General features: G+C 42.5%; 1 protein-coding gene across 2 annotated transcripts in view; it reads left to right on the top strand.

Moving 5' to 3' along the window:
- ECEL1 (endothelin converting enzyme like 1) overlaps window positions 1–14204 on the top strand; it is a 191722-nt gene extending 177518 nt beyond the window's left edge. For both annotated transcript variants that reach the window (XM_075340419.1, XM_075340418.1), the window contains 2 exons: window positions 5541–5617; window positions 8422–14204. In XM_075340419.1, coding sequence (XP_075196534.1) covers window positions 5541–5617; window positions 8422–8521 — 177 coding nt within the window. In that variant the 3' untranslated portion in view covers window positions 8522–14204. The remainder of the gene's footprint in view (window positions 1–5540; window positions 5618–8421) is intronic.
- The last annotated feature ends 1738 nt before the right edge of the window (window positions 14205–15942 follow it).

Here is a 15942-nt window from a genome sequence, read left to right as displayed (position 1 = left end):
ATCACCGCTTCCTTGAGAAACTCTGTGTGTGAACGGGTGCATTTCACCACCGATACTTGGATCAGTAAGCATGGACAGGGACGTTACATGTCGCTGACTCGGCACTGGGTAACTATGGTGATAGATGGTGAAGGGCCTGCTGCACAAGTCTTGCCGTCCCCACGACTTGTGTGTCAATCCTCTGTCTGTCCAAGTTCCGCCACTGCTTCTGCCTCCTCCACCTCATCTGGGTCCTCCACCTCCGCCCCAAGCCTGCCTGGTCAGGCCACCAGCGTTCTCACTGCGCAGAAGGAATCACGCACCCCTCATTACTATGCTGGCAGCAGAGCGCAACGGCATCAGGCGGTCTTTAGCTTGACATGTCTTGGTAATAGGAGTCACACAGCTGAGGAGTTGTGGTCAGCTCTGCGGTCCGAGTTTAATAAATGGTTGTCTCCACTCAACCTGCAGCCTGGTAAGGCCGTGTGCGACAATGCTGCAAACCAGGGTGCGGCCCTTCGCCTGGGCAAGGTGACACATGTGCCTTGTATGGCTCACGTGTTGAACCTTGTTGTCCAGCAATTTTTAACACACTATCCCGGCCTAGATGGCCTTCTGACCAGGGCACGAAAACTGTCTGCTCACTTCCTCCGTTCAACCGCCGCAGCTGAGCGACTTGCATCGCTCCAGAAGTCTCTCGACCTGCCGGTTCATCGCCTGAAATGCGATGTGCCGACACGCTGGAATTCGACTCTCCACATGTTACAGCGATTGTGGCAGCACCGCCGAGCCCTGGTGCAATACGTCATGACGTATAGCCTGGGCCAACGAGATGCAGAGGTGGGACATATCACCCTGATGGAGTGGTCTCAGATCAAGGACCTATGCACCCTTCTGCACAGTTTCGACATGGCGACGAATATGTTTAGCGCTGACAGTGCCATTATCAGCATGACAATTCCAGTCATTTACATGCTGGAGCACACGCTAAACACTATTCGGAGTCAGGGGGTGAGACAACAGGAAGGGGATGAACTACAGGAGGATTCATATGCGCAAGACACAACAACATCACCAAGGTCCAGACGTTCATCATCACCAACGCGGCAGGCATGGGACCATGGGGGACAGGAATCAACAAGGGCGCATGGTAGCAGGCGAAATGTTGAGGAAGGTGCAGGAGAACATGAAGAAATGGAGGACGAACTGTCCATGGACATGGAAGACTCAGCGGATGAGGGAGACCTTGGTCAAATTTCAGTTGAAAGAGGTTGGGGGGAGATGTCAGAGGAAGAAAGAACGGGTAGCACCTCTATGCCACAAACACAGCATGGACTTGGTCCGCATGGCTGCGCAAGACACATGAGTGCCTTCTTGTTGCACTACCTCCAACATGACCCTCGTATTGTCAAAATTAGAAGTGATGATGACTACTGGCTTGCCACACTATTAGATCCCCGGTACAAGTCCAAATTTTGTGACATAATTCCAGACATAGAAAGGGACGCACGTATGCAGGAGTATCAGCAGAAGCTGTTACTCGATCTTAGCTCGGCTTTTCCACCAAACAACCGTGCAGGTGCAGGGAGTGAATCTCCCAGTTGTAACTTGACAAACATGGGACGGTCTCGTCATCTTCAACAGTCTACCCGTACCAGTAGGACTGTATCTGGTGCTGGTAACAGCAATTTTATGGAATCTTTTCATAATTTTTTTAGACCCTCCTTTGCAAGGCCACCAGAGACAACAAGTCTGACACATAGTCAACGGCTGGAGAGGATGATACAGGAGTATCTCCAAATGAACATCGATGCCATGACTTTGCAAATGGAGCCTTGCTCATTTTGGGCTTCAAATCTAGAAAAATGGCCAGAGCTCTCCAGTTACGCCTTGGAGATTTTGTCGTGTCCAGCTGACAGCGTTGTCTCTGAACGTGTCTTCAGTGCTGCTGGGTGTGTGCGACAGATAAGCACACGCGTCTGTCCAGTGACAATGTGGACAGACTAACGTTCATCAAAATGAACAAGTCATGGATCCACCAGGAATTTACTACCCCTGTGTCGTCCTGGGGAGAGTAAATGCTTGTAGATTTGGAATGTGCTTGATGCAAATCTAGCTGTGAAGTGTACAACTAGGGCACAAGTGCTGCCACTTAATGGGTGGGTGTGTGTGGGGCACAATTTTTGAAAAAAAAAGGGAGACTCCGCTTGGAGTAACCCTTGCTTGCTGTGTTTTTTAAAAATGATCCAAGATGAATAGAGCTGGGATCAGGAAAGACTTTGCTACCTACCCCGGTGTCATCCTGGGGACGGTTAAGTATGGCGTATTTTTTAATGTGCTTGATGCAAATCTAGCTGTGAAGTGTACAACTAGGGCACAAGTGCTGCCACTGAATAGGTGGGTGTGTGTGGGGCACAATTTTTGGAAAAAAAGGGAGACTCCGCTTGGAGTAACCCTTGCTTGCTGTGTTTTTTAAAAATGATACAAGATGAACAGAGCTGGGATCAGGAAAGACTTTGCTACCTACCCCGGTGTCATCCTGGGGACGGTTAAGTATGGCGTATTTTAGAATGTGCTTGATGCAAATCTAGATGTGAAGGGTACAACTAGGGCACAAGTGCTGCCACTGAATGCGTGGGTGTGTGTGGGGCACAATTTTTGGAAAAAAAGGGAGACTCCGCTTGGAGTAACCCTTGCTTGCTGTGTTTTTTAAAAATGATCCAAGATGAACAGAGCTGGGATCAGGAAAGACTTTGCTACCTACCCCGGTGTCATCCTGGGGACGGTTAAGTATGGCGTATTTTTGAATGTGCTTGATGCAAATCTAGCTGTGAAGTGTACAACTAGGGCACAACTGCTGCCACTGAGTGGGTGGGTGTGTGTGGGGCACAATTTTTGGAAAAAAAGGGAGACTCCGCTTGGAGTAACCCTTGCTTGCTGTGTTTTTTAAAAATGATCCAAGATGAACAGAGCTGGGATCAGGAAAGACTTTGTACCTACCCCGGTGTCATCCTGGGGACGGTTAAGCATGGCGTATTTTAGAATTTGCTTGATGCAAATCTAGATGTGAAGGGTACAACTAGGGCACAAGTGCTGCCACTGAATGGGTAGGTGTGTGTGGGGCACAATTTTTAGAAAAAAAAGGGAGACTCCGCTTGGAGTAACCCTTGCTTGCTGTGTTTTTTAAAAATGATCCAAGATGAACAGAGCTGGGATCAGTAAAGACTTTGCTACCTACCCCGGTGTCATCCTGGGGACGGTTAAGTATGGCGTATTTTTGAATGTGCTTGATGCAAATCTAGCTGTGAAGTGTACAACTAGGGCACAAGTGCTGCCACTGAATGGGTGGGTGTGTGTGGGGCACAATTTTTGGAAAAAAAGGGAGACTCCGCTTGGAGTAACCCTTGCTTGCTGTGTTTTTTAAAAATGATCCAAGATGAACAGAGCTGGGATCAGGAAAGACTTTGCTACCTACCCCGGTGTCATCCTGGGGACGGTTAAGTATGGCGTATTTTTGAATGTGCTTGATGCAAATCTAGCTGTGAAGTGTACAACTAGGGCACAAGTGCTGCCACTGAATGGGTGGGTGTGTGTGGGGCACAATTTTTGGAAAAAAATGGAGACCCCGCTGGAGTAACCCTTGCTTGCTGTGTTTTTTAAAAATGATCCAAGATGAACAGAGCTGGGATCAGGAAAGACTTTGCTACCTACCCCGGTGTCATCCTGGGGACGGTTAAGTATGGCGTATTTTAGAATGTGCTTGATGCAAATCTAGATGTGAAGGGTACAACTAGGGCACAAGTGCTGCCACTGATAAGGTGTCTGTGTGGGGCACAATTTTTGGAAAAAAGGGAGACTCCGCTTGGAGTAACCCTTGCTTGCTGTGATGTTTTTTAAAAATGATCCAAGATGAACAGAGCTGGGATCAGGAAAGACTTTGCTACCTACCCCGGTGTCATCCTGGGGACGGTTAAGTATGGCGTATTTTTGAATGTGCTTGATGCAAATCTAGCTGTGAAGTGTACAACTAGGGCACAAGTGCTGCCACTGAATGGGTGGGTGTGTGTGGGGCACAATTTTTGGAAAAAAATGGAGACCCCGCTGGAGTAACCCTTGCTTGCTGTGTTTTTTAAAAATGATCCAAGATGAACAGAGCTGGGATCAGGAAAGACTTTGCTACCTACCCCGGTGTCATCCTGGGGACGGTTAAGTATGGCGTATTTTAGAATGTGCTTGATGCAAATCTAGATGTGAAGGGTACAACTAGGGCACAAGTGCTGCCACTGATAAGGTGTCTGTGTGGGGCACAATTTTTGGAAAAAAGGGAGACTCCGCTTGGAGTAACCCTTGCTTGCTGTGATGTTTTTTAAAAATGATCCAAGATGAACAGAGCTGGGATCAGGAAAGACTTTGCTACCTACCCCGGTGTCATCCTGGGGACGGTTAAGTATGGCGTATTTTTGAATGTGCTTGATGCAAATCTAGCTGTGAAGTGTACAACTGGGGCACAAGTGCTGCCACTGAAGGGGTGTCTGTGTGGCCCAATTTTTGGAAAAAAGGGAGACTCCGCTTGGAGTCACCTTGCGGTGTTTTACATGATTTTAGAAGGGCGTGCCATGCCTATATCTGTGTCTCGTCCTCTTTTTCCTCGTAACGCTGTTTTGTTTTCACATGAGAATTTGTCCTTGTCACTTTCCCATGTGTTTGTGTTGTGTTGTGAGTTGTTTGTCACCTTTTGGACACCTTTGAGGGTGTTTTCTAGGTGTTTTTATGTGTTTGTGATTGCCTGCCATTGTTTCCTATGCAGTTCGAGTTCGGTTCGTCGAACGTTCGACGAACCAAACTCGAACGGGAGCTCCGTTCGGCGAACCGACCTCGAGCCCCTATTAACGAGTGCAAAAGCGTCGTTATCGTATCATCGTTGCAGGCTCCAACTTTTTCATAATTATGCTGCAGCAACAGGTACGATGTAGTTCCTCGCTCCTGCGGCTGCACACATCACTGTGTATAACGCTGCAGGAGCGAGGAACTTCACCTTACCTGCCGCCGGCGGTTATGCGGAAGGAAGGAGGTGGACGGGATGTTTACATTCTGTTCATCTCCGCCCCTCCGCCGCTATTGGCCGCCTGCCGTGTGACGTCGCTATGACGCCACACGACCCGCACCCTTAGGAAGGAGGCGGGTCGCCGGCCAGAGCGACGGTCACAGGGCAAGTGAGTGCATGTAAAGCAGCAGTAGCGATAATTTTCGCTCCTCCAGCTAGCACAAGATATCGTACCTGCGACGGGGGCGGGGACTATCGCGTGCGACATCGCAGCATCGGCTTGCGATGTCGCAACGTGCAAAGCCCGCCTTAACCTCTGGACTAGGCATAAAAAACTAATTAAAGCTTATATTTAGCTTTTTCTGTGTAAACTTTAAACAAATTTGGACCAACATATTATAGTGTTGAAACCTGAATACCTGATTTACCATGCAAGTATGCAATGCAAAATACTGCAATGTGACTTCTTACAAATGGGAAAATAAATTATTTTTTTCATAACACTCTTTTTTTTCAGAATTGGTGTATAAAGAGAAGGTCTCAATCCATATACCTGCAGGTCTTGACTGATAAACATGCTCCTGAACATTACCGGTATGACTAATACACAATTACAGTAATGAATGATTTGATGACTTGTAACTGATCGCATCCCACTGAATGTCATCTATGGCCTTATATCGCCAATGATTACTCACATAATGTTATTGCTATTTGCATCTTGTTTATCAAAATATCAGTTAAAAGTCAATTTAAAGCATTTGGAATGATTCAGTTCCCACAATGATGGCCATAAAAAGGTCATAGAGAGGAGGTTATTGGATGTGATCTGTAGTCACATAGAGTCTGTGTGACTTCAGAAATTATACTGAGCCCACAAAGCCCCTTCAACCCAGTAGGATGTGCTCATTTTGGACCTTTGGGACACCCTTTTTTATTTATTCTTTTTTTTATTGTTGCTTTCCAGAAGCCATAAACTTTTTTGTTTCAGCCACATACACTGTAGTTGAATGATGACTTCTTGTTTGTGTCATGAGTGGTGTTTTTCAGTGTTAGAATTTTGGGGGTACATATGACTTATCTAACTTTTACAGACCTTTTATAGGAGTAAAAAAGGAAATAGACAGCAATTTTCTTGTCTTTGAATGTTTTACATGTTATGACATTCCCTTGCTAGATTATGATACAAATATTATGTATATTTATTTATGCTTTAATGTTTTTGGGTTTTTTTTTACAATAAAACATTAAATTCTTAATCTCCATATTCTGAGAGCCATATATTTTACAATTTTCCACCCATGAAGCCATGAAAAGCCTTATTTTTTACACTATATAGTGCAATACATTACCTAGCCTGTCAGTGTTTGACTGATACGGACCCTGCCTCTGGTGGGATCTGATTGGTTGGACTGTATGGCAGATTGGGAGGCCATTATCAGACCTGCGGGGTGCCGATGAGTTGAGAGAAGAAGCACTCTTCTTTAAAACCTTTGCATCACTGACACTATAAACAGCTGCATATGAGGCTTTAAACTGTCAGGATTAGTGTGAACATCAATCTAAGCAATTACAATAGGAGCATGGCTGGTTATGTCAGTCGGGCTCCTGCAGCCTATCACATCGGTACAGAAGCTATACCATGGGGTCAGCATAACTGCAATATCTATCATGGAGTACTAACTGACGTACTCATGATGGATAAATCTGTCATTTAACATTAAGGTTGACACCCACATAATAACAACAATAAACAATATACTGAGGACAAGCTCCAGGGAGTAAACTACATTAATATCTGAGGAGTGGGGGATTTGACACATACCACTACAACCAGAAAGCTGGTAAAACATGTATCTTCAGCAGCACACTGCTCTCCAGTCTCTTTCACTTCTTTGTTGCTGGGGAGGCAGTGCTTCTTGAGTGACAGTTCCAGTTCAGTAGCTTCATCCTCTTCATCCTATTTTAAAGCTTCTTCCTGCAACTATGACACATTAACTGTCTGTTGCTGCTTTTTCTCATATCTAAACTTTTATTCCTATATTTGCCTATTGAATGAGCACATAGGTTAGGAAAGTGAGAGTTATTAGTGAGAGAGCTGCTCTGGAAAATGTTGATAGTGAGGGCCAGGGGATTATAATTTTGCAGGACTGATAAATAGATCAGGAGTTGAGCAGCTACCTGCTGTATAGAAATCAATGGGCTGGAGAGCTGCCTGGAATCTCAAGAGTTAACTCCTCATCCTGGAATGTAACAACTGTGCAGCCCAGGCTCTGGTGGCCAATATCCTTTTCAACAACCTGTAAGTTATTGAAATAAAAGCTCTTATAGCAGATGAATGACAGCAGATAGAAAAAGAAAGTTAATTGCAAACTTTCTTCCTTTCATGGAGTTTAATTATATAAATTTCATAACATAAGAATAACCTTTTTTACGGGTTCTGTGGTAGAGAGAAGAACTCAGTGTCCAGGCCTAGAACACTAGTTGCTCTTGGGTACTGCATCTCACTACGTATCAGTACTTATAATGTCAACAACACGGTGTTTAGATGTTTAGAGCTGTGATGTTCCTGTTAGGTACACTGTGCTTCTCCCTGCCCTCAGATTTCTTAATAGAGCTGAAATTTGAGTGTATAACACTTTGCATCAGTTTCATAGTTTTGAACCGATCTGTTAAGCATAGCCAGTTTGGTGCAAATGGTCTTCTATCTAAGTGAACATTTATAATATTTTCATTTACAAGTCTATCATTCGTGATGATGATCATTTTATTAGAGATGTTTTAAGCAGTGCACACTATTTTGATAATCTTAATCGAATGTGAATGTCACTAGACAAGTTAAAGGGGTGTCCTCTAATTGGACAACCCGTTCTCATTCCACGTTTCCTCTTGTTAAAATAAAAAGCTTATACTCACCTCCAATGCTGGCACCATTACAGGAGTGTTGGCACTCACTCTCCCGGGAATAACGTAATTTTGTTACATCACGTAAGCCCCACGCCTATTCAGCACTGGCTTCACTGTCGCTGCCTTCGGAAGTATAGGAAATCAACAGGAAATGAGAGTTGTGGCTGACCACTCACTTTCTATTGATTTTTGATACATCTGAAGGCAGGGACAGTAAAGCCAGCGCTGAATGTGTGCGGGGATAGCATTACATTACAACCTCATTTGAGATGGAGTGCCAACCCCGCTGGGACAATGTTGGCAAGGGAGGTGAGTGTAAGCTTTTTTATTTCAATGGGGACAGACATGGAGAATGAGAAAGAATTGTCCAAGTAGTGGACAACCCCTATAATTCTAAAAAGTTAAAGAAACATTCAGCTCTGCTATACCAGTGTCTAAACATTTATCTTATGATTTTTTTTCTACCATTTACTTTTTCTCTTCCACTTTAGGGTTATGGGCAGCGTTTCTCAGTTTGAAGAGTTTGGAAGAGTATTCCACTGCCCAAGAAATTCCCCTATGAACCCGGCTAAGAAATGTTCGGTGTGGTGATCCATAGAGGGAATTGCTAATGTCCGCTCCACCACAGCACAAATGCTCCTTGTGTCTAAATCAGGAGAAGAATGTCTAAGTGTGCCTTCTATACTGGCAAAGGGATACTGAACCCTTGTCACCCCCTAAAGTGTGTGTTTCATCGAGTTCTTCACATACACACATCATCTCCGGCCGCCAACAAAAATGACATCTAAGTATCTTCCCATCTCTAGAGAATTGAACTATGGGTTTATAACCATAGATGATTTGGGGCCAGTTACTCATGGTGTGATTAAAATTAAATATGGTGTATTTTATCTTCAACTCAAAGGGAAAATGGCCAACTAGAACACTGCAAGTATAAAATACCTAATTGCTTCTTTAACCACAGAGGCTGGGGTCATAGACGACCAACCATGACATTTCTGAGCCTTTCTATTTCACATTACTACACAAAGTTGGCAACAAACAGAGCATTAGAAAGGTGTGAAGACCTGTGGAGACTACTTACTGAGCCCTTGGCACCCACTAAGGTGGAGTTGTTATTAACTTTGAAGATATTGAGCACTTTACACTCAGAATGGGTTGTGTTTTTATATATTCCTAGATGGTAATCACTTTGCTTGCATACATGTATGCAGGGAACCATGTCCCTTCATATCTACAAAGACATAGATTGCAGAGCTATTCTCGTACATATGTCTATTGGTGATATTCACATTGAAAAGCCTATTTTTGTTCAGCTGCAGAATAAAAGATTACTTTCTAAGGCATTCAAATAAGCAGATAGTATGTTGCTGGAATTTTAACCACAATGAGTTTTCTAGCTATTGTACAGATTTGGAGTGGGTTAATATAGTCATTTCCATCTCAGGAGGGGGGTCGAGTATAAAAAGTTGTTTGAAGCTATTTTGAGTTTTCTTCATTTTATACCAATGAACCTGCTGTGCCAAGTGAAGTGTTACCATTCTTTAAGTCATTACTAAACACCAGCATATTCCATATGGAAATCAAACACATAGAGACCAATATGGTGACCAAAGTGTCAAGTTTATCTTAATGAGATCACTGTAAATCACTAAACACCACTACTTTTTGGAATTAACTTCATAAATTTGTGAAAGTGCCAAATATTATTTCTTCTCTATACTTATCATCTCCATGTCCAATAATACCTTCTATACACCATAATATTTAATATATTTGCTAAACTGCACTCAATTACTTTTTTTTATATACAAATACAATCACAATCCTCTTCATAAACAGTATAATTCTATTATATCATTTTGTTTTCCAAACCATTGGACACATTAAGATATGGCTGTAGTGTGGGTAAAAGTACAATGTTAAAGAATAATTTTTCAGCTTACAATTAAAATATGGAACATAAATTAATAGATGTTAAATGTTAGGATAAAATAACCTACCAAGCTGTGTTACATAAAAACATTATATCCATTCATGTCCCGCCACCGATTCTTACCACTTTCATGGCCATGCAATGTTTCTAATGAGACCATAACAGCATAACCAATAATTTGCACATTGTTCAGAGGTTTGTCATTTTAGGAGTCAGGTAGAGAACTTCTAGAAGTCAGAGAATAAGGTATAAAATATATAGTTCACCATATTAACCCTTTCTTGCCGAAGCCAATTTTTGTTTTCGCACTTTTGAGTTATTGCTCTCCTTCTTCCAAGAGCCATAACTTTTTTATTTTCCGTTGACATAGGCGTATGAGGGTTAAGCCAGCATTACACGTTGCAATTTCGCATATGATATCGTATGCGATTTGCAACGCCCCCATCGTATGTGTGGCAACGTTCAATTTGTTGAACGTGCCACACAAACGATTAACCCCCATCACACGTACTTACCCGTCCATACGACCTCGATGTGGGTGGCGAACGTCCACTTCCTAGAGTGGGAGGGACGTTCGGCGTCACATCGACGTCACGCGGCACCCGGCCAATAGAAGCGGAGGGGCGGAGATGAGCGGGACGTAAACATCCCGCCCACCTCTTTCCTTCCGCATTGGCGGCTGGAGCTGCGGAACGCAGGTAAGATCTGTTCAATGTTCCCGGGGTGTCACATACTGCGATGTGTGCTGCCTCGGGAACATTGCACAACCGCACGATCAATTCAACGAACGAACGACGTGTATGCGATGAACGGATTTTCATTTAATCGCAATCGCACGTACCTGTCACACACTACAATGTTCCTTACGATGCCGGATGTGCGTCACTTACGACATGACCCCGCCGACACATCGTAAGATATATTGTAGTGTGCAAAGCCAGCTTTAGTTTTGTTTTGTGGTCACTTGTTTTGAAGTGAAGGGAAATAATGAAAACAAATCAGTTCCGATAGATTCTCCGTGTGGAGACGATTGTGACAATAACAAATGGTGGAAGTTTGGAAGAAAAAACTAACTAATTGATTTATGTCGTTATTTTCCGAGACCCAAAACAATGTTATTTTTATGCATATCAAGCTGTATGAACTTGTTTTTTGCGTGCCGGGCTTACATATTTACTGATACTAAATTATGTTACATAATGACGTTTTGATCACTTTTTATTATTTTTTTTATGGTAGAGTGTGACCAGAAAAGAACACATATATGCAGATTTGATTTTTTTTTTCTCTTTACAGCATTTACCATAGGGATTAAGTCATTTTATATTTTGATAGACTGGACATTTATGGATGGAAAGATACCAAATATGTTCATTTTTTTTATTTCTTTATTTTTAACAGAAGAAAAAGGATGATGAATTGAATTTTTAGGTTTAAAGAAAAAATGTTTTTATTTTTACATATTTTTTTAAGTCACTTTGGCTTTAACTTCGGATTCCCTTGATCGCTGGTTCTATATACTAATGTATTGCAGTATCAAGAGAAAATGACATTCTCATATAAAGCCCAGCCACAGACTGATTTTCACTTGAGGTATACAATGTCAGCCATGGGGGGATTCAGTGTGCCTATGAATTTGTAATGAGCGAACCTGAGGTTCAAGGTTCGGGTTTAGAAACCAACTACCAAAAAAACAAAGTTCGCGTTTCAAGCTGGAGTGAGTTACGAGTGCAAATCACTCAAGCGAGCAGCACTGTGCTTGGGTATGAGTGATGTTCAGCCCTGTGCGAGCCTCGTGCAGTGTTTGAATGGCTCACACTTGGGGTAAAATCAGCGTGATCAGATGTAGTGCGCACACACACAAAACAAACAAAAATGTGAGAAACCGCACCCACCCTCTCAGGACGTATTTTGCTTTTGGCTGGCAGCATGTGGGTGGACCCACAAACTGCCCAATTATTGACTTCCATTGAGGTTCGAATCAAGTCAGGGTCACAAACAAAACATTTTTACGATTCGACTGTGACCTCCAAACCTCCAAAGGTTTGCTCATCTCTACCTATGGTTGCCATGATAATAACCCGTCCGCCCATGATAATATCATAATTGGAGCCAGTGCGCATGCGCTTTGGTAATCATGTAATTGACAGTGGTATTGAAATGGTTAAATATGAGCAATCACACAGGCTCTGGTTGCCACTGTTACACACAGATGTCAGCTGTGTAATACTTCTGGCATTTCATGATCATAGTGAGGAGTCAGCTACTAAGCCAGCTCAATAAATGGAGATGCAATGTTGGACTAATTATTATAGCCTATAACAGTAAGAGGTACTGCAATACAATCAAATGAACCTTTATATCTCTTTTTGCAATAATAATGCCGTTACTATTACTAATTATATCACTATCATCAATGTTTTACAGCATACTTTACTAGACATCATTATTGATTCCCTCATCCTCTCCTAATGCCATTACTTGATTATCTTTATACACAAGAGTACAACATGATCCGCTCCATACAGATCTCATTCACTATAGCACTGCTCCTTTGTGCCATTCAATAATCTTCTCCTTATACTGAAGATCATTAACATTACTGTAAAATCAACTGCAGCAAATAGGTTTATTCTGCACTCATTATGCTCATAATCTAGAATTTGCCTGCCTGATTCAGAACTTAGTAAATGTTTTCATAAATGAATTTACTGGGTAAGATCTAGTAGAAAGGTATAGGTAGGTAAAGACCATCAGAGAAAAATTCATATGAAACTACTTAAAAGGGTTGTTTCATTAAAACATCCTGAAAATTAAAAATGCCCTACCATTGATCTAATTATTGTGAGTCAAGGGTTAGAAACCACCAACAAGCAGTTGTGATCAGCTGTGGCGGCTAAACGGTCCATCTCTACTTCAGCAGTTTTGGCAAAAGGAAACATTAGACACAATAAAAAGAGTGTCTAGAGCTGTTTCTTTAGTGTTTTTTTCACTCTGCCTACTAGATGGGGAACCAAAATAAGCCACATGGTATTGGGTTTTCTACTTAAAAGCTCATAAAACATTTTTAGTTCTGAATTGCATTTGAGTAATTTTGACACTAAAAATCTACAGCTATGCAAATAAAACATTCTGTATATCAGCGAATGATTCGTGAGATAGGCTACTAATATTTGATCTGTAAGGCGAAGTCGAGTGGAATGCGATAAAAAAATCACATTCCACTCGGACCAATATTACTCTATGGGGCCGCTCCCATGAGCGATTATTTTTTCAGCCTTAATCGACCGAGAAAATAGTTGCAGCATGCTGTGGGTGGAATGCGATCCTGTTTCACTCGCACCCATACAAGTCTATGGGAACGAGAGAAACATCGCACTGCTCTTGCGTTACACCAGTGTAATACAAGTGCAGTGCGAGAATCGCAGTAGCCGGCAACAGAGGAAATGGGGAGATAAATTCCTCCCTCTCCTCCGCAGAGCCAGCCCTCCCCTCCGCAACTGTGGTCTGATCGCACGTTCGAACCACAGTCACATGACACTCGGCTCCCGCTGTGCTCGCAGTAATCCCCGTGTGCCCTCGGCCTAAGGGTGTAAATCGCAGAACCCCTGCTGATCACATTAGCACTACTCCTCTTTCTATTTCTCTACATAAAATATCCTGCACCCCTGTTCTGAGAGATTCCTTACAGTAGTAGGAAACTGAAAGCTTAGCGGTCGTGAAATCAAATAATCCTAAAGCTTATTGGCTGCTGGAGCTTCCGGACCCCAAACTGTCCCTTTCATACAACTGATACTGAACAGCAAGTTTAGTGCTAATCATTTTTTTTTTTCATTATGATTGTAATTTTCTACCCTGACTTACTAGTTGCAGTCTATACTTAAATGTAGAGTTACTGATCCAAATGTTTGTAAAGTTGGGAGCGATTCATATATGTATTATTTTTGCACTGACTTGTTTCTATAGTTCATGTCCCTACTCATGTGAACATACTCTACCCAGCAAGTATATGTACATCTAAGAGTGGAACATTCTGCTACCATATTCTATATGTACAGCATCTGCAGCGGAGGAGTTTTATGGATAAATATAATTTTTCACATTTACCTTGGCAAACTGGAATGCTTGTATATACCTGACCCATAGTATAAAAATGACGTACCATTGGTGTCATCCTGCATACAATAATGTGTTTGGTAACTGCTGCATTATTAAGATTAGACCTGTAAAGTACATATGGATGACTGATTTGCAGTCCAGGGTGCATGATTGTATAAATTGTACAACCCTCATTTTGTGTACATTGGGATTACAGAATAAAGCTCTTATATTTTTTAAGCTGTGTCTTCTAATTTTTTATGAGATATACACCAAGACACCGTCTTTCATTACTGAGGTTTGGCAGTACAAAGTGACACAAGGGCAAAAGTCAAAACCGATTTGGAATAGCCTTGAATTGTCGGAAACCTTCACGAACATCAATTATCAGGCAAAAACATTAACAAAAGTGGTGCTAACCACTTTCCCTAATCATATATTTAGGAAAGGCTATGTTGTGTAAAAATCAAGAGGAGGAGGGGAGGAGAGAAGATCCAGCACCGACATTATAAAAAAGATTCTTTATTCAAAATTCATGAAAAAGGTAATTCCAACCAAGTGCAAGATAAATTTACGCTTGACGCGTTTCGGAGAAAGTAGACTCCTATGAATAAGGAGTCTACTTTCTGCAAAACGCGGCAAGCGTAAATTTATCTTGCACTTAGTTGGAATTACCTTTTTTTATGAATTTTGAATAAAGAATCTTTTTATTACGTCGGTGCTGGATCTTCTCTCCTCCCCTCCTCCTCTTGATGTGACTGATTATTTAGCTGTGGTAGCCAAACCACTTGTTTCGTGCACCAGACCAGAAGTTGGAGAGACCTGCTTTGGAGTGGTGAGCTGAACGAAATTCTTTATTTGTTTTATCTTGTGTAAACAACACAGAAAATGTGCCAAAAAACTATTTCTTAGTGCCCTTATGACATCATTGGAACACACCACATAGTTTTATAGTTTTACATATGGAGAGACTTGTCAATCAAGTGGATCGGGGTGGGGGGAAGGCAGCGCCGGATGAGCCAAGTTTATTCCTAAAGTCCCCGGCTGACTCTTCAAACAATTTTTTCTCTGAATAACTGCAGTATTTCAAAATAAAACGTACCTAACTACAATCACACGGCCACACCACATGGTCCAGACAGCAAGAATTTACTGACAGGATCTCCTTATAATCAGCAAAAAGAAAAACGCAAAGAGCTTAATTCATACAGGTGTTTTTGTCAGAATTCAGCAAAAGCACATTTCTGGCAAAAAAGACAATCTTAAAAGGGTGGTTCACCCATATTTTTTATTGTCTAGTTCGATATTATATTGAGAAACAATGTTTCTCTCAAATACCTTGTGTTGGCAATAGTGCCTGTGAGAGGCGCTATTGCAGACCGCGGTTCCTACTCCAGTGACGTCACTATCAACTGCTGCACACGTCACATCCGTGCAGCCGGCTGCATTCTTCTAGACTCACTGAGCTGTGGGCAGTGTTTCACCGCTGTCACAGCCCAACTGCTCCCTGCTCCCCCTCCCTTCTCCCTCACAGCACAGAGCGTCGCGTCTCTTGCTTGCAGCGTACTGCTGTGAGGGAGGAGGGAGGGTGAGCAGGGAGCAGTTGGGCTGTGACATCGGTGAAACACCGCCCACAGCTCAGTGAGTTTGGAAGAATGCAGCCGGCCGCACGGATGTGATGTGTGCGGCACTTGATGGTGACGTCACTGAAGTGGGAACAGTGGTCTGCAATAGCGCCTCTCACAAGCACTATTGCCAACACAAGGTATTTGAGAGAAACATTGTTTCTCAATATAATATCGAACTAGACAATAAAAAATATGAGTGAACCATCCCTTTAAGTCCCACATCACTTTTGGGCAACTCAAAATTGTGACTTTTGGCATTTTTACGACACTTACGGTCAGTCTCGCTCACTTCTATAAAGGTAAGTGGAGCTAGAGAGGAACCGACAGGAGCAATCGCACCAGACTAATCC

This window comes from Anomaloglossus baeobatrachus, chromosome 3 (assembly GCF_048569485.1).
Source record: "Anomaloglossus baeobatrachus isolate aAnoBae1 chromosome 3, aAnoBae1.hap1, whole genome shotgun sequence".
In the NCBI taxonomy this organism is placed as follows: Eukaryota; Metazoa; Chordata; class Amphibia; order Anura; family Aromobatidae; genus Anomaloglossus; species Anomaloglossus baeobatrachus.
This window is presented reverse-complemented; position numbering and strand designations above follow the sequence as displayed.